The sequence below is a fragment of the Miniopterus schreibersii genome, assembly GCF_964146895.1.
Source record: "Miniopterus schreibersii genome assembly, chromosome: 8".
Classification (NCBI taxonomy): domain Eukaryota; kingdom Metazoa; phylum Chordata; class Mammalia; order Chiroptera; family Miniopteridae; genus Miniopterus; species Miniopterus schreibersii.
In genome coordinates, this window is record NC_138109.1 from 69,756,060 (window position 1) to 69,780,611 (window position 24,552).

At 50.7% G+C, this 24,552-nt stretch overlaps 1 protein-coding gene across 7 annotated transcripts in view; it reads right to left on the reverse strand.

The window, feature by feature from the left end:
* Positions 1-7,651: 7,651 nt before the first annotated feature.
* Positions 7,652-24,552, reverse strand: part of PHACTR1 (phosphatase and actin regulator 1) — a 458,770-nt gene continuing 441,869 nt past the window's right edge. For 5 of the 7 annotated variants that reach the window (XM_081143827.1, XM_081143829.1, XM_081143828.1 and 2 more), the window contains 5 exons: positions 23,587-23,642; positions 18,805-18,866; positions 14,284-14,424; positions 11,785-11,861; positions 7,652-10,998 (listed from right to left, as the gene is read on the reverse strand). In XM_081143827.1, coding sequence (XP_080999953.1) covers positions 10,983-10,998; positions 11,785-11,861; positions 14,284-14,424; positions 18,805-18,866; positions 23,587-23,642 — 352 coding nt within the window. In that variant the 3' untranslated portion in view covers positions 7,652-10,982. The remainder of the gene's footprint in view (positions 10,999-11,784; positions 11,862-14,283; positions 14,425-18,804; positions 18,867-23,586; positions 23,643-24,552) is intronic. The other 2 variants (XM_081143825.1, XM_081143826.1) reach the window with 1 other exon arrangement.

Sequence of the window (24,552 nt, forward strand, 5' to 3'; positions counted from 1 at the left end):
GGGCGACACACCTGGCCCTGAGGAATGTCGGAGCTGAGGGAACCTTGCGGGCCCCTCCCCAGTAAACAAGCAAGAAAAGGAGCTTCCGGGTGACCAGGGTTACACCAGGTTGCATGCATAGCTGAGCAGCCTCTGCACCAGGCATTCTGGCTCCCTCCAGAGCAGACTTCAAGCTGCTCCCTCATCCGAAGCGCTGCCCAGTCTGTTCTCTGAGCCTTAAAAACCCCTTCACCTGGGCCGAACATTGTAATACTAGTCATGCCACACACTTGTTATAGGATCAAGTGCAGGGAGACACAGAGCCCTTAGTCCAGTGCCTGGCACAGAACAAGCCCTCGGTGACCATTAGGTCTTGTTGCATTCAGTGTCATAAACTTGTTCTCAGAGAGGGGCATTGTGACTCAGTGTCACTAAAGACTGTCTTAGAGGAGACTGCTTCCCAAGAAGAGGTCTAGGAGGTGTCTGAAAGGGGCTTCTGAGACTTGAAGGGCGTAGGAAACCCCTGGGACCCTTGTTAAAGTGCAGATTCCGGGTTCTGCATTTCTAACATCTCTTCGACGGTGCCCATGCTGCTGGTCCTCAGACCACAGTCTGAGCAGCAAGGACCTAGGGAACGTGGATTTCGCCAAGTACCAGGTTTAACCCTGATGGCTAAAGAAAGATGCCACAGAGAATGCCACCTGCCCGGGTCATTTTCTCATTTTCAAATGATTAGTCTGACTTTGTTTCTAGGCGATGGTAGGATATTGCTCAAAGTTTATAAAGCACTTCATCAAAACCTGAATATAGCCTCAGTACTGAGACATGGATGTTCTCTGGGTTGTTCTCTGCCCTCTGGGTCACTGGACGTGGTTTCACTCTAACCTTATCACAAGCCCGCTCATCACCAAGGATAGCTCTGTGGCAGTTAACCAACCATATGCAACCTCTCCCCCTTCTTACTGATCAGGCCTACATTTTATTTGATGGAGGAATGTGCTAAGAAAATTTTATTTCCCAGCCTGTCGTGCAAAGAGGAATGGACAATAGGATGGAAGGACTTCCAGAAAAGGTTTTATTTAAAGATGATTTTCTCAGCTGGCAGATAACCTTTCATTTTACTCCCTGCTTGGAACACATGCGTGATGACTGGAACTGCAGCAGCCATTCTGGAACACGAGACAACCTCAAGGTAGAAGCCACAGGATAAGGGTGATGGGCAGGAAAACAGGGCAGTGGCACACTGATGGTGTCACAGCTCATCCCTGCTTAACTCCAGACTCCTTTACATTAAAAAAAAAAAATCCCAGTTGTTTTCAGCCACTATTTGGGTTTCCCGTTATGTGAAGGCCGATGAACCCAGTGCTAACTAACAGCAGTGGAGCAGATGGTTTAGCAGGGCAGCCACAGGTTTAAATCTGGGCCTAAAACTGTCATCCTTTTGTGGCCTTGGTGGGATTCCCTAGTCGTGTAGGGGCAAGGGGACCGATTGAGAGCCAGATGCCTGGGGTGACCAGCTCAGCTCTGCCATCAGCTAGCCATGTGATCGTGTTCCTTTTAAGTTCCAGTCCCCTAGCCTGTAAAATGGGGATGACAGTGAGAGTGCCCAGCACTGTGCCGGGTGCAGAACTCATTCTGCGGGTGCTAGGCTGGTGGCTCAGGAAGATGGCTTGAGGACATGAAGACCAGCCACAGCAGCGAGCAGTGCTGATACGAGCAGTGACGGGACACGCAGGGGCGACGCTTAGACACAGGCAGTGATGCACCTCTCAGTGCTTCCCTTGTGGTGCCCACCTTGGTATGCGGAGGGCAGCAGAGCACCGCTGCCTGTTGTAACCAAGAGGGTTGAACTAGGTGCCCCTGTTACCGTCAATGTTCTGTGAGTGTGGTTTTGTTCAGAGGAATGGGGCAGCACAAGTAGCTTTCAATGGGGCCTTGAGAAGCCCGCCTCAGTGTCTTTCCTCCACCAGCTCAGCTCAGCTGAGGCCTGGGACGCGGTTCAGGCATCTCAACTCCTCCCATTGCTTTGCTGCTGAAACCCAAGGACTCTACCCCACATCCTTGCGCCGAGCCAGCCAAATGGCTCAAGCAGTTAACAGGTGGTGTCCACTCTCTTCTGCTGATTGGAACCTACAGCAAAAGGTTTCAACCTCAGCAGAATGGTCCAAACCTCTTCCATCCAAATCAGAGACACCTTTGCTTCCAATTTCTCAAAACCATCTCCAGGCCGAGGCACCCCTCTGCATCCCTCCCTCTGCATCACCCCAATTCATTCTGTGTGGCACCTTGAACCGTGTCAGCTCAGGCAGAGCCAGCTGGTCCCTGGAGGGCAAAAACCTACGTCTCTACAGTGAACTGGAACTATCCAGGGGCACGCTTACCTCCTGGCATGGAGGTGGTGGCAGAGACCTGAAATAGGACTGCTCACTGGGACCCTCTGCTGTCCTGTGGGGCTCCATTCTGACCAGCTGCTAGATGGTCTGAAAATGCCTGCATGTCCTTACTGTGGCCTCTTCCTAGATTTTAAAATTTGATACGATTGAAATAGGTTTTTCCAAGTAGACATGTTACACACGGGTAAGTGTCCCTGTTCAGTAAGACTAAAGGCAACTAGCACTGTATGCACTTAAAAGAAATTATAACTAAAATTTCTAATGGAAAAGGGATATGTGTATGTGGGGATACAAGGCAACTGGGATAAGAGGGTTCACAATGAGCAGTGACTCCTCAGCGGCCCAGCCCCAGGCTCCCGTCTTAAGAAGCACTTCTATTAGCGGGAGCGAGCGAGGTATTGCATGCGCCTCTCCCGGAGGGATGAAGGGGCAGCACAGCCGTGTATCCTGCCCGTTTGGGGGCTGTTGTAGCCAAGCAGGGAGAGGACTGAGGAAAACCCAAGACAGTTAACGTGCAGCAACCGGGTCTCATAGAGCTGGCACTCTCGAGCTTTTTATTAAATCCTCAACTGAGGATAAGTTTTTATTGATTTTAGAGAGAAAGGGGGGGGGAGAAACATCAATGTGAGAGAGAAATATCAACCGGTTGCCTCCTGTATGCACCGTGTCGGGACTGAACCCATAACCTAGGTATGTGCCCTGAACGGGAATGGAACCTGCAACATTTTGGTGTATGGGACGAGGCTCCAACCAACTGAGCCACCCGCCAGGGCCACACTGGAGGTTTTGTGAGGTTGCCAAGGGCTTCAGAGAGGCTTAGGTGCCAGGTCAAAGGCCCGGAAGTGCCCTCACACGCAATACCCCAGGTGGCACAGCTGAGCAGGCCCATGGGGATGCTGGGACCGAGCCATTTACCCTGGTCCAGGCCATGGGGGGAGCTTTCTGAGACAGTAAACTCAACCGATGTGTAAAGTATTTTTACCTGCATAGTTAAGTGATGGGTATGAGGTGCGGGTTCTGGAATCACAGGCTTTGTAAAGACATGGTCTCTCATGGACCCTGAGATCCCTCCGGACAAGGTGTTGGTGACAAGAGACTGAATTTTTCTCCCTCCCTTTCAGCATTTTTGCCTCTTGTTTTTTATTAAAGGAACTACAACAGTGGTGATATTACCCTGCAAGAAGGGCTGAACCCCGGATCTTGGAGATCATGTGAGATGTGGTCTCAGTCCACGGTGAGGGAGAAGAGAGTTGGTGTCTGGGTTGCCAGCGCAGCACAGCAGGTGTTGTCACTGGCTGTCTAGCCTGGAAGGAGAGAAGATTCGATTCTGCTTTCGTGGTTTACTCTTCCTCTGTCTTCTGCAAACAGGTTCATTTAACAAGGGCACTGGCTGTAACCTGGGGTGTTGCACCATGAAAATATTGAGTAACTGTGGCTCGAGATATATATATGTGTGCGTGTGCGTGCGTGTGTGTGTGTGTGTGTGTGTGTGTGTGTATATATATATTTTTTTTTTACCAGAAGTAACATTTAGGAAAGGGGCTGGCTGCACGCCTACGGTTGATTGACAGATGCTCTTCCCATCTGGCACCAGGCAGCATGCTGTTCTAGTCCATCTTTGCTGCAGCTCTAGGAGGGCCTCATGCCGTGCAGGTGCCTCCTGTGACATTATTTCCCTCGCAGGAAGTCATAAATATTGGCTGACTGTCTCGTGGTCTTGGGAGGTCCCCACTGCTCACAGTCACTGAGGGGAGGGAGGAGCCTGGTGAAGGAAACAGCTTCTTTGACCTGCAGGCTTGGTGAAAGTGGGTCTCTTCTGATCTGTGGCTCTCAAGTGTCAGAAATGGATGTTATCACTTAAGATGGCAACTGGGATAATTGGATGGAAGTTGAGAAAGTGTGAACTCGAAGAAGTGGAGGCCTAGCAGGGAGATTAAGAGCAATGCTTTGAAGCCAAACAGACCTGAGTTTGAAAGCCACAGGCATTGTAAAGATTAAATAAAATGGTGTGTGAAAATGGTGCAGCACAGAGCCAGGTATGTAGTGAGCGTTTGTGTGGGAGCAGCGCGTGGTGGTGTTAGCAGGAATCAAGGGCCCAGAGAGCCAGAGTTAGAAATCCAGGCTGCCACCCATCAGGCACCACAGGGGACAACTGTTTGTTGGTTCTGTTTGGTTTCTGTAACATTCATGAATATCCTGGCTCCTTGTCGGAGTCCAAGGTCACCTGAATGAGGCCTCCCTCGCGTTCTGTTCAGGGAAGCTCAGGTGCTCAATCCCCGAAGCCCTGGTTATCCCTGCCGTTATCAGCACAGCACAACCACATGACAGATAGTCCCCCTCACAGGGCCCCAGAGAGGGACACGATTCAGGCCTGCCGGAGCCCTGAGCAGGACAACACGGCTGGGCAGTCCACACTGGCACCGAGGGTGGCACACTGGAGATTGAATTTTATTGGAAGGACATTGGGGGCCATGGCAGATGCCAGGCAAAAGTGTGGTGTAAGTGTCTGTGTTTGGATAGAGGACTCGGCAGCACGACTGGACAGGTGAAAGCCACAGGCAAGGAGGCCATGACTGCAGTCATCCAGGTGGGAGAGGAGCCCTCAATGGAAGAGCAGTGGGATAGCTTCCAGAACTAGTTGGCGGGTGTTCATGATCAGCTGGAAGTGGAGAGGAAGAGGTGACTTCTGGATAATGCCATTCCCTGGAAAAGGGAATGAGAGGAGGGACAGGATGGGACAGAGGGATGGGGTTTGTAAATATGGAAACAATTGTCTAGGACATGCCGAGTTTTGAGGTGCCTGAGACATACATGGGAAGGAAGCTAAGAGCTAACATATACTAAGGCCTAACTCTGTCAGACACTGCTAAGCACCCTACACATATCGTTTCATCCTACTAGCCCTGCAAAAGAGGTGCCGTCATACCCATTTTATGGATGAGGGAGTTGAAGCACAGTGAGATTCGGTTGACCAGTTACACAGCTAATAAGGGATGGAGCCACACCACTGTTTGCTCTTCACGTCTATGCTACACTGCAGCTCTGTGACAAATGGACACCTGGGTCAGGAGCTCAGGGAAGACCTAAGTTACAGCTGTAGCTATGGAGTCTTCTGAGTCCAGGATTGCTTTCCAGACCTATGGAGAGCCAGCCAGGAGGAGTTTTGGCATCCAGCTGTTCATTGGATTAAGCAGGTGTAAAGACACATCACTGAAGCACCCTCAAACCTGGGGTGTGGTAGAAGAACAGGCTGTGTCCTAGCATCATTGCTCAGGGCCCACAAGCCCTCCAGGGTGCTATGCCCAGAGGAAGGGAGAGGGCAGGTCTCAGTGCCACCCGAGGCAGGGAGGGGCAGCAGGCATGCACGGCAGACTTGCAGGTGGTCTGCAGGAGAGGAATCCAAACTGTTCTGCCAGAGGCTACCTTGGCAGGACTTACCCTAGAACTTACTCTTTCCTAAGGACTAAGTTTAGTGTTTCAGATAAACCCAAATCTTAGCAATAGAGGACATTTAATTCAATGCTCCACTTTCCAGACAAGAACATAGAGGCCAAAGGAAATTAAGTGACTTGGCCAAAATTGTCCAGTTAGATGTCATGACCGGGACAAGGTTCCTCTGTTATAGGATGGTGGCATCAACAGGTCTGAGGACGGACATGCCAAGCGCCTCTACCTCCTAAGAATGTGGAGCCATGACCTTCCTTTACTTCTGAAAGGGCTCCCTCTGGGATGGAGGCCAGTTTCCTACCCTCTTGCAAGGCAGAGCCTGTTGGTGGGGGGGGTCTACCAAGGTTTCTCTCTAGCCTTGTCACACACCTGGATACCTGCTGTCAACTTCTGACATTAGATTGATTAAACGAGACCTTTGGAGGTGAGAAGCAGGCAGAATGAGGGAGAAGCTCAACCTGGAACCTGAAATCCTGCAAACCAGGCACGCTCTCTGCTGTGGTCACTCCTCCCAGCGCTCCTGAGCCTGCATAGCCGAGCTCAGACACTGACTGCAGGACACTGACTTCCACGGGGGCTTTGCTGCTGCTGTCAGCAAGGACATCAGCAGTGATGTGGTCACTCTGCTTCTCCGAGGCTGGAGATCCCCAGGCATAGGAAAAGCGGCTCCCTTCAGATTGTTGTCCCAAGCTCTTGCTGCTCAGAAGTGTGATCCTGTACCAGGGGCGTCAGCATGCACTGGGAGCTAGTTAGAAGTGTAGGCTCTCGGGTCCCCCCCGCCTCCCCTACCCCCAGACCTACAGAGTTGGCCCCTGTACTTTGACAAGCTCCCAGTGATTCCCAGCAATGAGGCAGGAGAGCAGTGCTGTGCTGGGTTCCTCCTCCCCAGAGCCACACTCCTATGCAGCTGGACCAGGAGTGATTAATTAATTATAAATTAATTAATAAATTAAGTAATAAATTAATTATCCAGTAATTTCACCCCCTACAGTGCAGGCAGCAAGCACTGTAGTCCCTCTTGCTCCCCCCCAGACCTTCAAAAAGATAAGTTAGGAACAGAAGGTTAAGTGAAAAAGCTCTTTGCTTTACAGGACAAATACTCAGGCCTCTCAAGGAGGAGTCTGATGTCAGTATTCGAAGAGTAAAGTGGTCTGAGGCTCTTGCTTTCAGGCAGTGACACCCCAATGCCCCCAAGGCACTGCTGCAATCAAAGGCTGTCTGGTGTCTGATGCAGATGATTCTGAGTGAGTTACTAAACTAATGCACAGTCACTCTCAGATTAGTAAAGGACGTAGTTGGGCAATGCATTTTATTTTATTTATTTATTTTTTTAAATATACTTTTATTGATTTCAGAGAGAGGAAGAGAGAAGGAGAGAGAGATAGAAACATCAATGATGAGAGTCATTGATCGGCTGCCTCCTGCACGCCCCCAACTGGGGATCGAGCCCGCAACCCGGGCATGTGCCCTGACCGGGAATTGAACCCCAATCTCCTGGATCCTAGGTCGACGCTCAACCGCTGAGCCACGCCCGGCCAGCTGGGCAATGCATTTTAGACATTCTTAAAAAAATGTTTGGAAGAAAAAAAGCCCTGGCATACAAACATTATCTAGAAAGTTATGTGCAACAATCCTTCCTTCCCTAATAAACCCCAATACATGAGGTTGTCCTGTGTCTCCACAGCCCTTACGGTTTTGCCGATGAGCTGACCTGCCCCTGCCCCCAACTCCCTTCCCCAGCCAAACCAAGTATTTTTGGTGGTTCCTGCTGGTGGTTAATAAAACACACAGGAGGCAAGAAAATGATTTTTTTTAGACTTTTTTTGGATTTGTTTTTAAAGAAACTGCATACATCATCAGAGACAAACAATAATTTAAATACCATGCAGTTTCTGTATGTACAAAACCTAGGCCATAGAGATCCAGTTTAAGTTGTATTCTATTTACACGGTCTTCCTCATACAGCCGTCATCTGTTAAATTAGAACACGAGAGCGCGCTCCTATACAAAGACAAACTATGTACAGACACCCGGGAAGCAACTGGAAAAAGCAACCCGTTTGGGGAGTAACAGACAAATGGGAAGAAAAAGTCATTTCATTTAAGGTGACCTCCGCACACTGGCTGTGCACAGGGAGAGCTGGAAGTTCCATTCATCAAAGCACACACCACGGTTTTCACTCGGCAAATATAAATACACGTTCAGAAGCGGGAGGAAAATGAACTCTGAGGTTCTCACCACATCTACCATCACATCGTTTGGTTTCTCTAATCGGATATAAAGGCTAAAGTTTTAAAGGTTTTCCAGGGCTTTCAGGGCCTTTGGGAGGAACACAGCGATTTCGCAAGAGCACGCAGGCCGATCGATGGCACTGTTCCGTCGCAGATGGAATGGGGAGGTCGGGGCAAGGTCTAATCTAATTTTCAGAAGGGAACATTTTGATTTGAGGAATTTCACATATTTCCTTTCATGATAAGAGGCCCAATTGGAAATTTATACGCACAAACTAAATCTTTACTTGAAAACTGCAGCTTTTCAGAGAAGGAACGCATTGTTAAACCAGCTGGGTCATCTCTCTTCCCTCCCCCCAAATTAATGTCAATTTGTCATATTGGAAAGTAACACACATTTTTCAGTTGTCATAACAATGTGGCAAAAAAGAAATTTGGATAGATTTCTATAAAGACCTCAAGATTTCAGGAAAGGGAAGAGATGGCAGAGGGGCCATCCTATGGTCCACTGAGGTTGCCGAGCCACTTACAGACGGTTTGAAATGGCCCACCTGTGGGGGTGCTCTCAGTGGCATGGAAGGTGCACCCCTAGCTCCTGCAAGTGGCCTCTGGAAAACAGTGCTCTGCAGGGAGAGAAGGTATTCGATTTCTTCGGAGCAAAGTGGACTGCGCAGGAGGGCAGTCCACTTTGCTCAGAAAACCTGACTGCTGGCCGGCTGGCTGGTGGCAGGGAAATTGACTGGGGCCTCATGTCCCCAGGGAATCTGATCGGCCCAAGAACCAAGGCCAGAAGAGAAGCCACTGGCCTTGGTGGGAGGAGTCCAGGTCATGGAGTGAGTTCCCTTAGGACTCACTCCTGGGCCAGGGGAAAGCCTGCCTGTCTTGCCAGGGCACTGCGAGCTGCCTGAAGCACAGCAGCGAGTTAGAGAAAGCTCAGACTCAACTCCTGGCAAGGCAGGCTCCTCTGCCCAAAACGCGCCCGCCGCAGAGAAGTCACACGAAAGAGCCCTACATCTTTTGACATACCATCTGCACATTCAGACATCAGAAAGCCTTTCGGGAAGATGGTGCTTACAGCCACACTACCATCCTGACCACACACATTTTCCCTGAACAATACTTCTACCCCTGTCTACTCAGATTCAGTGATCAAAACAAAAAGGTCCTATTGATGGTGTCCTCCTGGGGCTGGGCAATGGTGTGCTCGCTCCGGGGGCTGCGCGGAAAGTATAGGACAGCTTTGCAGGGGCTGGCGGGCACTGCTTGAGGAACTGCCCTAGGCTCTCCCAAACATGCATAGGCCCTGGTTAATGCTGGCTGCAGGAGCCCTGGATGCCTGCAGAGAGTAAATGGCCTCACTGATGGGCGTGCATCCCAAGAGTAACTCACTTCCCACACAGTTCAGGGTGGGGACTGGTTAACTCTTTGCTGTGAAGGCCAAGCCAGCATCCTTTTGAGTCCTAGGTACATGCGGTAGAGAGCAAACCATTGCCTGGAAAGATGGCGGTAACTGTGAGACCACCATGGGAGGCCAGCCAGATACAATGGGGGCCCTATGAGCTCTGTCAGGAGGAAAAAAGGACCTGCAATGGGCCTCACGAAGACAGCTGTTAGGGTTTGGAACTTGTCTTTCCTCTCACTACACATGCTACACTCGGTGTCCCTCGGTCAACAGAGCACTGCTTTCCTGAGCTCCCAGGTGAGGAGGACAGTTAGAGAGAAATCTCCAACCACCCTCACCAGCATCAGGAGGGCAGGAAGGGATCTCCCTGGATAAACATGAGTGGGAAGGTGCAGCTCAAGGCAGGCATGGCTGGTGTTTGCATGATTCTGGCCTATGCCAAACCCTACAGCTTTTCCATAGAAACTTCAGTGCAAAGAAAGGAGACTAGAAGGCCAGCAAGTGGTTCTAGAGGACCAGTCCTTCAGTGGCTGGAAGGCCAGTCTCAGGAACAGTTTCTGATCTTTACTCAGGAGCCACTAACTTCCAAGCCATTTGGTCACCAGCCTATTTGGTGCAGGCAGAGAAAATGAAGACCATCAGCCAAGCAGGGTTTCTTACCCCAGCCTTTACGCCCTCCATATGGTCCTCATGCTCAAATGCGTGATACCATAGGTGCACCTAAACAATGGCTGTTTGTGTGCAATAGATCACCTGTGACACTGGGCTTTTAATACATGGGGTCAATTCATGTGAACTGAGCAGATGACAACTCTCCCCTTCTAAACCAGAGCTTCCTGTGGGCAGCTCAGCTCTGTCTGAGGGGACAGGATGGGCGGTCAGTGTCAGCCTGCATGCCTGGAGCACACACACTCTTAGGACTGACAGTCGACCCCAGACACCCCCAGACAAAGGGCTCTTCCCTTTTGCTCCCTGCATGCAGGATGGCTGGAGGGAGAGAGGACAGGGCCACTGCGACAGTGTCCCTCTCAGCACCCTCCTCCTGAGGGGACCCCAAACCGGAAGCTAAGCCTGGAGTCAGTGTGTCCGGCCAAGCCGAGAAGGCGAACCAGAGCGTTTGCTTCTTGAAGTCATTCCCAGGCCACACCCACCACCTCAGCTTTCTTTGGACTTAGGTGACAGATACTTTTGGGGAAAGGTCACTGGAGCCTAAGTGAAGCGGCACCCGCCTGGCCTGGCTGGAGGACCAGGGCTGAGTCTTCCGTGAGGCCCGCCGGTGCTCTGGCCCTGCCTGGGACACGTACAGTTCGGGATCCGCGGTGGCGGTGGTGTCAGCAGCTCTGACCACGGAGCGGTAACCATCGCGTTTTCGCAAACAGAATCCTGATTGTGTTTCCGTTTCTTCTTCTTTTTAAAAAAGGCAGTTCTGAAGATTTACATCGTGATGGGGAAGTGAATAAATACCAGCACTTACGGTTCTTATAAATTTATGTTTTGAAGACAGCATAGCACTCAAGAGGAATCTGCCTGTTAAGGTCGGTGAAACCTGGGAAAACAAATAAGTGGGTCAAGACCAAGCGGCTGCCTGAGGTGTCCAGTTCCACAGCCCAAGCTTCCCATTGGAGTCCTTGCTTCTGAAGCAAGAGGGGGTCTCGATCTCCAACCAGGGGCCCAGCCCCACCGAAGTTCCCCAAGTACCCGAGGCCCACCCAATCCACCTTTGGCTTTGGAATGGTTTAATCGGAACTCCTAGGGACTAATCAGATGGCTCTGGTGGCCCGCAGCCTGGACACGGCAGGGAGGTGGAGAATTCAACCTGTGTCTCCAGTCCAGGCCCCATTTCTCTGAACGTTCACTAAAGGGGAGTGTCATAAGAATTGTCACTGGTTCTGTCACTGCCTAGCCTAGTGGCCTTACATAAGCCCTTGAGCTCTCCCTGCGTTCAGTTTCCCCAAGCATTGCCACACAAGACCGCCTGGAGAATGGCAGGGAATCACAGAAGTGAGCCAGGTTTGGCCTCTGCCGACTGGCTGTCAATGGACAACCAGTCTTTCTCCTCGGCTTACGTTTTTGTGAAAGCCCACTGTGGGGTTGGTGATGGTCTGGCACTTAGCCTTTTAGTTTGAATGAGTTAAACGCTGGGCTTTCAGAGGTAGCTTTTAGCCTGGGCCTTTAATGCCCCTCTCCCCAGTTCCAGTGACCACGGTGGGAACTGAACGCTAACCTCTATCTTTGTCACACGCCTACTGCACCGCTGGTGACCCAGAAGCAGGTAGGTCGTTTGGAAGTAAGCATTACAACTTGAGGGGGAAAAACACAACTTGATACTAACCTTGTTAGATGTCTACTCAATTCATGAACTTCCATCTCAGTGCTTTTAAATTCATTCAGTTCCTTTCGAATGGCAGCCTGGAATGGAGAGGAGCCATGAGCATGCAGGAGGCAAACGGGAAGCAGTTCACTTTTTATTTCAATTCTAACTATTCTTTTTCCCTTTGACAAAGCCATAAAAAGTGGATTCTTTCACTGGGAGAAAAAAAACAATCACCTCATATCCTTTAGAACCTGCTATGACTCCCCCTACCCTTAAATCTAAACTGCGTGCCCGGCCGATGTGGCTCAGTGGTTGAATGTCGACCCCAGGAACCAAAAGGTCACGGTTCGATTCCCGGTCAGCGCACAGGTCCGAGTTGGAGGCTTGATCCCCAGTAGGGGGTGTGCAGGAGGCAGGGATTGATGCTTCTCCCTCATCATTGATGTTTCTATCTCTCTCTCCCCCTCCCTTCCTCTCTCTGAAATCAATACAAAAACAAAAACAAAAAATAAACACACAAAAAACATTAAACTGCGAATGATTCTGGGTGGGAGATTGCCCAGAGCACCTTCTTCCTCTCGTCACAGGGCTGCTTCATCCGGGCCTCCACAGTGTGTGTATACCTGCCCCACACTCCTGGCTCCCAAGTACACACTTAAATGTCCACCTCGCGTTTTCCTTAGGTAACTAATCTGAACCTCATCGCAGCCGCAGCAGTGCCTCCCGACGGATACTTCCAGGAGGGGAGGAGCGTCCCCTTTCCCTTCGATTTATGAAGTGTCCCCTCTTGCATGGCTCGATGCTGAGGGAACATTCTCCCTCACTATGGAAGATGGGATGTTTTGAATAACTTCAGTATATTCTGAAATAAACCTGAATGACCTTATCCGTCCAGCACTGCCCACGGCCTGGCCGCAGCCCACAGGGAGGGCTGGGGACCCAGGCGGCAGAGACAGTGAGGAGGGTGTGGAATACAAGAGTGTCCGGTTGGAAACCTCACTTCTTCCTCAGGGGCTGAAATTTTAAAATGTGCCCTTTTGCAGAGCTCTTTCTAACACTGATATCTGCTTTGATGGGAATATCAAAGCGGTGAGAGTCTGAGGCTGGAGAAGTCTTTAGGGAGCATCGCAGTGGCTCCCTCAGGAAGGAGGGCACACGAGTGTTTAAATCCCAGTTAGAAGCTTCAGGAAGGCACCGTGTCCTCTGCTCCATCCCTAGCAGCCTGGGAGGAGCTGGATCTGGTCCCCACCTAACAGCTCTTCAGAACCTGAGTCGCCTTGTCCTTCCCCTTGACACCTGTCCTGCCCTCATCCTTAGTAAGCAGGCACCCTGCGGCGAAAGTGTGAACAAAGAGAACCAGGGCCAGGGCCCTCGACCGCTGACATTTACAGACACACTGCGGGGGGCTGGTTCTGCCTGGGCCAGTTCGTGGGGCCGCTCACCAGGAGCTCCTGCGCAGGGAAGAGATGAGCGCTCCGTTTAAGGGGAGGGCTGAGTTTTCCACTCATCAGGATCCGCGGGGGGTTGACCCCCATGGGGGAGGCCATTTCCAGAGGTCTCTGCCTCTGCCCACGGCAGTTCCCCCCAGTGCAGCGGCTCCCTGCGCTTCCCTGCGGCTCCTCGGTCCAGCCAGAGTCTGGGCTATAGCTGACCACCTTCTGCTGGCATGGAAAGAAGCTGCTGGCCCCGAGCAATGTGGGGCAAGGGTGGCAGGGCTCTGCAGGAGAAGGTGCAGTGCGCCCCAGAGCTGCCCCATCGTCACATGTATATTGGACACAGTCATTACTTTGGATTATTAAAAAAAAAGGCCCTTGGCCCTCCAGCTCCTCATGGTGACTGGGCTAGAATCACAAACGACGACCATGCAGGGTCTCACTTTACCACATGATCTAATGGACAGGTAAGAACGACTTATCGTTTGTACCACTGCATTTCTTATAAAACAATCTCAACTTCAGACTATTTTTATTCTGTTTTCCAACCGATGGGGGTTTAGTGCAGGGAGGCGTGTTTGGCTCTCTCTGCGATTTGTGTCCTGTTTTAGCTGTTAGGTTACAAAAACTGCCGGCCCGGTGACCCAGTCCCCTTCTGGTTTTGTGACTCCCCGCTGGGTGCTGCAGACAGTGGCGTCTACCCAGAAGTGGCCTCTGTGACACGCGCGGAGCCTCGTGCTCCTGAACCTCCTGTGCCGCCAGCTGCCGTTCTTTCTTTGGCACCGCCTCCCACGGCCTTTCCTCCTGAAAAGCGGCCCAGTGTCGCGTGTCTGTGTCGCTCTCCCTCCAGAGCAGTGAGGAGTCCATTCTGTGACCTCTGCCCATTACCTGGAGCCCCGGGCCAGGTGTTGGGGGAGCAGCTCTCACAGCTGGCCCAGCAGCACTGAGGCCTCCAGTACCGGGAAGGGGACCACAGCTTTGCTGCTGGTTTCAATACAGCATCCCAGGCAGCAAGCGAGGGATCCAGGACAGGGGCAAAACCGAGGTGTGGGGCCTGCACCCCTCTCTTCGCCCCTCCGCTTACTTTGTCGGCAGCAGTGAGGCGGGTCCACGGCTTGTCGGCCCTGCGGTCATAGTCCTGGGCATCAGCCACCTCCACGTAGTCGCTGAATCGAATGAGGATCTTCCTCTCCCGAAGTTCTTCCACTGTGGGTCTCTGGCTGAGCTGCAAGAGGAAGAGACAGGGACACGGTTAACCGGAGATGTTTAGATCCCTTGCCTGTCCGCCCGTGACTTTACAGCTGAGCCAAATGAGGTCCAGAGAGGCAACTGACGCATCACACAGCGAGGGAGGGGCAGGGCTCCCGACTCCTGCACCCCAGACTTTTCTAGGACTGAGAGAGAGAGGGATTTATCATTCCCTGAGCCACCTCCAGGCCTTTGCACAGCCTGGCTGGCTTTCTTAGCAACACTGCCGTGTCTTGGTCATTACAAGGAGCTTATCCTGTGGGTGTAGGCATCTGTTGAGGATTTTCCCACATCTGTCACATCAGGTGCCAGGAACCTTACACAAAGATTTTGTCTTATTTTGGGTTTGTGAGTCCACATCTGTGTGTCAAATACAGTGCTCTCTGAAAGATGGGCTTGTAAATCATTTTACATGTGTGTGTTTTAGACACACAAAAGGGTATGTGCAAACTCTGGGGTATGCAGGGCAGAGGAGATTCTGCTCCTCAAGGTCCCATGAAAGGCCAGCCCACGAAGGCGGAGCCTGGCTGAGTTTACGCCAAGGAAGCCTCAGGAGGGCCTTTGAGATGGGTCTGCAGTGAGGGACGGAAACCGTAAAGAGAGAACCCATTTACTTAACCACTTCCCTATGTCACCCACTGGCAGCCCTCTTTTGTATGTTAACAACATAGGGCTGCTGTTTCTACTCTCTTTTCCTGTCACTGGGCTTATTTCTTCTGGAGCAACACAGCTGCCCTCTCTTTAGGATGCTGTTAATTCACATTTAACCAATATTACTTAAAAGCAACTTTTCCTCCAAGCCCTGGACTGGACTTAATTCTATGCAGTCCATATAACATCTTACCACAAAGGTCTACAAAACAAACCCACGAGGGAATCCCACCACCCTGGCGGTTTCACTCTATCTCCTGTGGCTGCCACACTCCTCCACGGTGGCAGGACACCCTGCTGGCTGGTATTAAACATGATGCCGATGGGTCTGCAAGGCTCTGGACAGGACCAGGGCAGCCGCAGCTCCCGCTGGGCCAGCGGGGGTAAGATCTGGGGACTAGAGGCGTCTGGGGCCGTGGCAGGGCCCCTTTGCCTGGACCACATGCGGCTCCCACTTCAGGTGGTTCTAGTCTGTCCTGAGGCAGCCCTGGTCCTCCTGGGACAGGGCATTTCGGCATCAGAGCTGGCCCGTCGCAGGAAACCACAGGTCTCCCAGGCTCTAGGGCCGGGGTTGTCGTAAACAAAGTGTGGGTCCAGCCTGACTCTAAAACGGGGAGTAGGGGGAGCTTTTGTACTGTCATTAAAATATATAAAAACATTAAATGTTTATCATATTTACCACAGATAACGGGAGGATTCCTACTCAAAATCCCCAGTTCATGTTGCTTAGGACTAGCAAGGCAAGGTTGACCCCAGGGTGCTAGACAAAACGTAGTATTTTCGAAGTGTTCCATGACAGGAGAAAGGTTGTTAAGCATGGAATTTGTAGTTTATGTTTCCGGAAATCATGACCTAGATTTTACTAAGAGCTGTCGATGGCAGAGTCTGGAGGGAACAGAAAACTAAATGTTAGCGCTGAAGGTCAGGGGCATTTTTCATGCCTGAATCCCAGGGGAGCTCTAGACACGATCTCTCCAAGGCAATAGGGCACTTCGCCCAACTGCTGAAGAGGGGATGGGGTGCCTTCTGCTGGGAGAGTCTCAGGTGTGTGGACTGACTAACCAACGGCCGCCAGGACTCCATGTGTGGGTGGACATCGGGAGATGTCCATTTAGCTGGTGGTTGGCTGTAGCCATTGGGGCATGGGAACCCAAGGTCCTTCCTCAGATGATGAGGAGGTGATCTTTGTGGCAAGAGCTGGTTTTCTAGGGATGGTGGACTGAAGAAGAGGCAGGAACAGGGGTTGGTAGCATTATGTATCTATGGCAGCTATAATATCATTTACAATCAAATAGTCAACAAAAGAGTAATTAATTGAGTCCCAAATTTCAGTACTGATATAACCTGACCCAAGTGAATTTCTTTCCTTCCTTCCTTCCTTCCTTCCTTCCTTCCTTCCTTCCTTCCTTCCTTCCTTCCTTCCTTCCTTCCTTCCTCCCTCCCTCCCTCCCTCCCTCCCTCCCTCCCTCCCTCCCTCCCTCCCTCCCTTCCTTCCTTCCCTCCCTCCCTCCCTCCCTCCCTCCCTCCCTCCCTCCCTCCCTCCCTCCCATCCATCCATCCATCTATCTATCATCTATCTATCATCTATCCATCTATCCATTTTGCTAGTTAGCATTTTTTTGGAAGGGAGAGGCAGGTATTTATTAAAAGACAAAACATAGTTTTCAGGTGAGTATCAATTTGGCTGAAGAAAAAGACCGTTCTGTTGCTATCGGCATCAGCTACTGTGTTTTATGTTTCTCCCTAGTATATTAAAATTAAATAGAATTGCATTGAGGAGATCCTCGGGCCAAGGGTAAGCAACTGAAAAGCAGCTACCGCCGCTGGCACCTGGTCTTGGTGTGATCAAGGCCCCAGAGAAAGAACACTTGCCCAGACCAGTTTTAAGGGATTCCCCGCCTGCTGGCAGCCTCACCTCTCTCTCAACAGAAAAGTACGTGAAGGCTTCTTCTAGTCTCTCCCTTAAAAATGATCCCTTCACTCAAGCTCATTTCTAGTTCCCCAAGCCAGTCCCAGGGAGCGGGACGCTGGCACGACAAGGCAGTGTTCCCCGGAGGAAGGCCCGGGAGCCAGGAAGGGGAGGAGGCATTAGTCTTGTCCAGGAGACCCTGCAAACACACTGGGGTTTCTGAGGTCCCTGTCCCTGTGCAGCCCACCCCGGGAAATGGGTGTGGGATGGAACCCTCCTCCCTTTTCCCTGCCCACTTATGCAACTAGTCAACTTTTTCTCTACAAAATTATATACCCTTTTTAAAAAGATAAGAATTAGTTGGCTGTTTAAGTATTTTCATACTACTAGTTTTTAGAAACCCTTAAAGGAGAACCCTTTAGGAGAATTTTCAGGTCCCAGCAATCAACTCCAATGAATTTTAGGAAAACTGCATTTAAATTTTTTTCTGAATGTCGGTCTTTCTGTATCAGAAATGAGCCCCTTTTTGATACCATAGTCATTTCAAGGTCACTCTTAGAACAAGCTAACGCACCTCCCCGCATCGTCCTCACTACTCAGTTTCAGGACAAGGGATGCCCTGCGTCCACAGACCAGGTGGTCTTACGGATGTAAAGGATCAGGCTGTGGCTGGGGTGAGGGCACCTGGAAGAAGGGAGCTCACTTAGCTCTCGTTCCAGCTCCCACCAGGGGGATGCGGCCTGTCACTGTCCTTTCTGGCACTTGGGTATCATACCCCTTTCACTGGGATAGCATTGGCTCCTCACCAGAAGTCCGGGATGCTCTAAGGGAGAGGGGAGTGTTGAGACACACAAGTCATCACCTTCCTAATTGGTATGATATTTTTGGATATCTGAATTTCTTCCTTTGCATAATATTTTTAGGGAGGAAAATCCATTAATAAACCTTTTAAAAATTAATTTTAATGGGACTCTTAACTGTCGCTGAGATTTGAGAACCTTTCTCTCAAGGTGGTTACTGCAAGAGGCTGATTGAAACCACTCTCATCAAACAGAGTATACTATTATATCTTGTGTGTCATCAATTAATTAAACTTGTCAACACCATCCAAGAATAGCCTCAGTAAGTTTATTATTAAAGAAGCCACCACTCATGTAGAATTAAACCCATTTGGGTCTACAGTGCATTGCCAAGCCATCTATTTTGGGGGTTAAAAATATAAAAGTATACCTTTATAGCTTTTATCTTAAGTGCTTTTCAAACACCTTCAAAAATTTATCAGTACTTTAGGCTTTTTCCTAACTCAGTACTCCAAATTGCATTTAGCATAATCAAGTCAAATAGTTTAGTTAATAGATAAGGCATAGTATCAGGGGAGGAAAGGAAAATTCCTATGTTCCCAAGGTCATAGCAAAGAACTGTGTTATATTTGAACTGCTGATTTTGACAATGAGTTTCCAATTAATTGATGGGGTCAGAGTACATCTTTAAAAATAAAATATTCACTGTAATTGAAAATATAGCTCACTTGACCTCAAGTTGCTTGGGGGCAGGTGAGTGTCACAAAATCAAGCAACATAGAATGTCACCAGACAAAAGGACTGAAGGTCATGCAGCTGAGCTGACCATGGTTCCCTGGGGAGTCAAGACAGCGGCCTACTCTGACAGCGGCGATGTGGAACCTCGAACACTGGTCCCAGCGGGCGGGGCAGCTGCCAGGCCACTGAGGCCAGCAGAGGGCACAGGAGCGGAAGGTGTCCGGCCCCTTCCTACCCAGCTCTCGGAGAACTTTCTCACCTTTCTAGTTAGCCTCCTCTTGATCTCTCTTTTCTCCTCCTGTTCCTCTTGTTCGTTCCGAGCTGAAAGAAACACAAGATGCTTTAGAATTTGTAGACAGTGTGTACACAGGAGCACACTCTGAGCCCGAGGCTCTGGGCTGAGTGCCTCACAGCTTGGAGACGGGGAGCGGGAGCCTCTGTTGCCTACCCTGGGCTCTCTTCTGCCTGTGGGGACACTTTCAGACTGCATGTAGTTTCCAACTGGTGGCGAGCAGGCCGACCTTCTTATTTTGTTTTCTTTCTGTCACTTGGGGTTTCAAGTCTCCTGGCAGCAATGCTGGGTGAGAAGTGTGGCTTACAAGGCAAGGAGGGGGGTCCTAAAAGAGTGGCCTCTCTCAGCAGAGACGTGGGAGTCTGGGGAGAGGTGAGGCTCCCTTCTCTGGAAAGGACTCGGGTGGACACTCAACTCTGCCTCCAGCCTCACAGTGACTGCAGGGGCTCATTGTGATGTGGCCCTCAGGCTGGGTGCACTGTGGGAGTAGAACCCAAGGGGGCCCGTGGGGGTGTCTGTCACCTGTGCGGGAAACAAGACGAGGTACGCAAAGGCCAGCCTGGCTGCAGGAGGAGGAATGTCAAACGCTCACCTTTCGCAAGCCCTGATTCCATTAATTCTTTGAATCTTCTGAGAAGTCCACTGAGCATGTGTGAGGCCAGAGTGTGGGACACAACTGCCTGCATTGGGACTTTTAAGGAGCGTCTTAGAGGAACAAGCTCCTGAGCCTACACGCTGTCAGCTTAGTATTTGAGTGACTTGCTCATCAGGTGTTTACAGAGCTGGAGGTAAGGGGGTCTGGGAAGGGAGCAGAGATCTGAAGGGCAGAAAACGCGGGTTTATTCCTCCTTTCAAGCTAACTGGAGGACCATGGGCCCATCAGTTTCCTTCTGGGCCATGGGATGGAAGCATGGCTATGAGTACAATATCATCTAAAATCACAGGGGTCAAAGGTCTCCGATTCTCAGCCACTAGATTAGAATGGCATAGTGAAAGGCAGTGGCTTTGAGCTGATCTTGGCACAGGGCACACGAAGAGTGCCCCAGGCACTTGTTCTCTCGTTTTAAAATCACTGTTGTTGCCCGGCTGGGTGTGGCTCAGCGGTTGAGCATTGACCTAGGATCCAGGAGATCGAGGTTTGATTTCCAGTCAGGGCACATGCCCAGGTTGCGGGCTCAATCCCCAGTTGGGGGCATGCAGGAGGCAGCCGATCAATGACTCTCTCATCATTGATGTTTCTATCGCTCTCTCTCCCTTTCTCTCTCTGAAATCAATAGATATATTAAAAAAAAAAAATCACTAGTGTTAAATTATGTTTCAATAACTAAATTAATGTATTGTATCAGTGCACACTTGCAATTCAGTCATCTCCGTATAGGACAGATGTTTAAAAGAGGGAAGCCCCTGCGCACAGAAGTGGGGTCCCATCCTGCCGCCCCTAGTCAGCCCTGACAGCAGCAACCACAGCCACAACCAACTCCCACTGAAGGCGGCAGCTTCTCCCACTGGAGGGAACGAAGACTGTTCAGGGCAGACCCTCAGGGGAATGATCTGGCTGCCTGTGGGGATTGGGGTCTTGTATGGGGGCAGCACCAGAAATGCCCATGGCCTGCTGTGGGCCGGGGTCACCAGACGTCCCCACTGTAGCCTGCCCCACAGTGCCCCTAGCCACCCACGCGGAGCTCCTTCCTTTGGATTTAAAGATCCCATCTCCCTCTCAAAGTCCGTTTAAAACTGCAAATTTCTTTTAGATAAAAACCCATTAAACTAGTCAGCCATTAACATCTTAGCATAAACTAATCTATCAGAGATAAATAAGTTGGGAAGCAGACAACAAGACCCAGAAGGGGAGAGCCCAGACAGCTGCATTTGCGGGTGGGAGGGAGGGAAGGAAAGGTCCAGACTAGAGGGCGGGTGCCTAGGAGGCAGCCCGAGGCACTTGGTTAAAACGTACAGACTCACAGAGCATTAGGGTCACAAGGGGCCTAGTCTCCCACTCTTAGTTTCTAAATGAGGATGGGAAAGCCCAGGGGATGAAGTGGCTGCTCACACGACACACGGCTAATTAGTTAGACAAACAGCCCAGCTCTCCCTCCTCACTAGAAGACACCGCCTCTTCCCATCGGGCCTTGCCTGGGCCCAGCCCTCCTTCTTATTACTGGCCTCAGACTCTAGTCAGGGCTTCCTTACCCTACAGGCCCCTTTCCAAGCCTTGAGTGGCATTCTGTGACAGAGCACGGAGCTGTCATCTCCTCTGTGCATTTCTTAGGTCTCTCTCAGAACTATCCCTTTAGTTCAAAGCCATTTACAAACCCAGGATAATGTTTTCTCAACCTAGTCGTACCAAGGCAACCCCACTGGGCAACTGGGGAGAAGCCAGGCCAGGCCCGTGACGTCATCACACCTGCTGCCACCATCAGAGTGTGCTCATTATGTGCTCAGGTGTGCACAGAGTCTCATTGGCTGCTAACAAAGCAAGCATTGTCCCCAGGGCCCGCAGGGTGGGGCTGGACGCCAGACCCAGACTCAAGCTCCACCGAAGAGCTTGACGTCTCTGTGTGCCTTCCCAGCATGCTCAGAGAGGTGGTTCCTCGAATGACTGAAACTCAGAAAGTAAGCTTTAGAAGGATTTGTTTATGGGTGCTTTCTTATTCCACTAAAAATTTCTTGTTTTACAATCAGATTTGGGGGGGGGGGAGGGGGGAGAAACACATAGTTAGGAAAACAATGTTCCAAAATGCAGGGGGGAAATAAAAGCCAAAAGGAAAAATGAGTTTCTTTCTGAAAAGTTTCTTTCAAAGTTTTAGAACTGAAATGATCAAGCTGTTTGAATCTGGCCTAGTAGTTCTTTAATTTGCAGCTTTTGAACAGGACAAGCAGGAGGAACTAGAAGGAAGCAGGGGAACAATCTTTTAAGGGCTTTAGTCTCCTGAATCTAAGCCCCCCAGGCTTACTCGGCATGAGTAACTGTCTCTAAGATGTGAGTATTTTTCTGGATGGCGATAGAGACCCAATGCAAGGGGCCAGCCCGTGACCTCCCAGGGGTAGGGTAAGCAGGGAGTGGGAGCTTGTGCCTGCAGAAAGCCAGAGGTGAGCTGGGGAGTTGACCCCTTTCTTTCCAAAACTCTCGCCTTTGCTGAGAGAACTTGTCTGAAACCTGAAGTTTCCAGCTTCTTTGAGTTTAGGAGTCGGGGCGGAGGCCCCACGTACAGAGACTCCCTCAGAATGCAGCAGATCCTTGTTAGGCCTGTGTGTGGGGGTGGGGAGGCAGAGGGAGAAGGAGGCACGTTTCCCTGATTTGTGATTTTAGGAATAAACAGGGACGTTTTTGTTTTTCTTTCTCTCCAACAAAGGAAAGTTTATCGCAGATCAGGGCCAGGTTGGGGCAGAGACATCACTCAGGCCAAGTGCTTCCTTGACCATGGAGATCACCTGAGAAAGTTCTAACTCTGATGACAGCATGATCAGCTTACAGACTTAAATGGGCGTCCCTTGGTTAAAAATATGTACATAAATTCCTAGAGACCTAGGAAGCATGTGAGGTGCACTCAAGACTGCGGAAGGCCAATGCTAAGAATAGCAGCCACCGATCGGTGCGGAGGCAGTGGCCGGCCAGGCACAGCTGGGCGCTCTGGAGGGGCTGCCACCCCCTACCCCCCCGCCTTCCCCGGGAAATTCGACAGCTCACCCTCGGTAAACTATTCCACGCTGACCAGGTCACAAGACCACAATGAGGAAGGGGAGAAAAGTAAAACCTAGAAGATTTCAGTTTAGTCTCAGTGGAACTAGCCACCCACGCACACTGAGGTTTCACGTGATGGGTGTGAACGCACGCACACGTGCATAGCATAGCATTTCTGTGAAATTCTGCACAGCATCTAGTTCCCTTTTCTGGAGAAAAATTAGAAAGGGGTGTGCATGTGAGGACAAAGGGTAGGGAATTAAACGAAAAATATTATTCACCACCTTGAGGAACGTGTTGGTGAGAGTGGTAGTAATGACTGAGCAGAATATGAGCAGAGGTTTTAGTTTTAATTATTCAATTTCTTCCCCAAAATTGAGGTGCACTGGTGTCCACGAGCTGCTTGATTTCTTTTAGATATTTTAAGCACCAACTGGATTCTCTGTACATATTCAAATATCTCTGTGTCCTAAACCGAACAAGGGCTCATCTATTTTTTCTGTCCACAGCCACAGTGACAGTGAGTTTTTCTTGATCAAGAGCACTGGGCAGGCACACCAGCAGCCAGCTGGGGCAGGGTGGGGGGTCCTGAGAGATGATCACAGAGCATTTTTCCTTGGAAATGCTCCCCTAGACTTCACATTTAGCGTTCAGAGGGAGGGAAATTTGATCAACAGCAGCCAGATGCAATGGGAAGTCACAGTGTTTAGTCCTGGGTTTCAAATGGCCATTTGCTTTATTTTTGCCTTCAATGCAGAATTTGCAGTTTTCAAGCCAATTCCAGTTTAGTGACAAGCACTCTCACAGTACATTCTCAGCCTCTCTCTGATTTACAGCCCACCACAGGGAAGGTGGCGCCTGTGAGCTCCTAGAGCCATGTGGCTCAGGATCTGCCCTCGGTGGGCTGCCAGCCTTGGATGTCCTGACACAGGGACGTAGCCTCAGCCATCACACACCTTCTCAACCATTTCCATGCAGGCACAAGGGACAGACCTTGTGGCCCAGACTAAATCATAACTAAAGCCACCACAGAGACATCAGGGGTTGCCAAGGGCTTCGTCACTTACGTTTCAAAATGTTCCTCTGCTCCAACTCCTCTGCAGTTGGCCTCTGGCTCAGCCGCCTGCGGAAAAAGTCCAGGAAAAGTTTTTGGACCATATCATACCCTCCTTGGGTCATTAATCTCTCCGGCCCTGGTAGACGCAGCAGACAGAGCTGGTGGCTGGAGTTCTTGTTCCATCCTGGGCTCTGAGGGACTGACTCTCACCACCTCAGTTCCTCAATTTCAACCCCAGGGAAGGCGCCACACGTCACGGCACCAGCGGACCCTCCCCCTTCCTCTGCAGGCCCCTCCCCAGCCTGCTCCTCCAGTGCCTCGGGCAAGGGACTTCTCTCCACAGAAGTCCCTTTCTTTCCTTGTGGCCTCCCAACTTTGGACCTTGGCCTCTGCCTTTCTCTCCCAGCCCCGAGGCCAGAGCTTGCTTCCTGCCCTGTTGCTGCAGACCCGGTTAGAATATAAAGAGGCCCGTGGCCCCAGGGAGATGCAAGGAGCTTGTCTGTCTGGAAAGAACAATAGCTGCTCTTCTTCTGTCCCCACCCATCACCAACCAGCCTCATTAGACGGGGAATGACAAATGAACAAGAACAGAGGTGACACTCCTGTTGCCGGGCACATAATTTAGCCATAACTAGAGAAAGACAGTAAGGCAGTGAACCTGCTATGATGCAACAGCGGGGGGCTGGGGACAGACAATGGGCGGACACCCTGCAGTGGCGGAAGGGCACCAAAGGGGCGAACTACATGCTTGTACGCCAGTGTGAAGTTCCAGGAATGGTCAATGCAAACACACTGGGCCTCAGCCTTCAGAGGCATTTGCGTTTTTGAAGCTCTTGGAAATTATCTAACAGCGCTGCAATTATCCTGCATTCTGCATCACCCATTTGGGACGAGGTGGGTCAGATAACTGTGGAACGAGTTGGAGGCTTCTCAAAGTCTTCCAAGGGGACCCATGGTAGAAAGGAGCAAGTGCTCT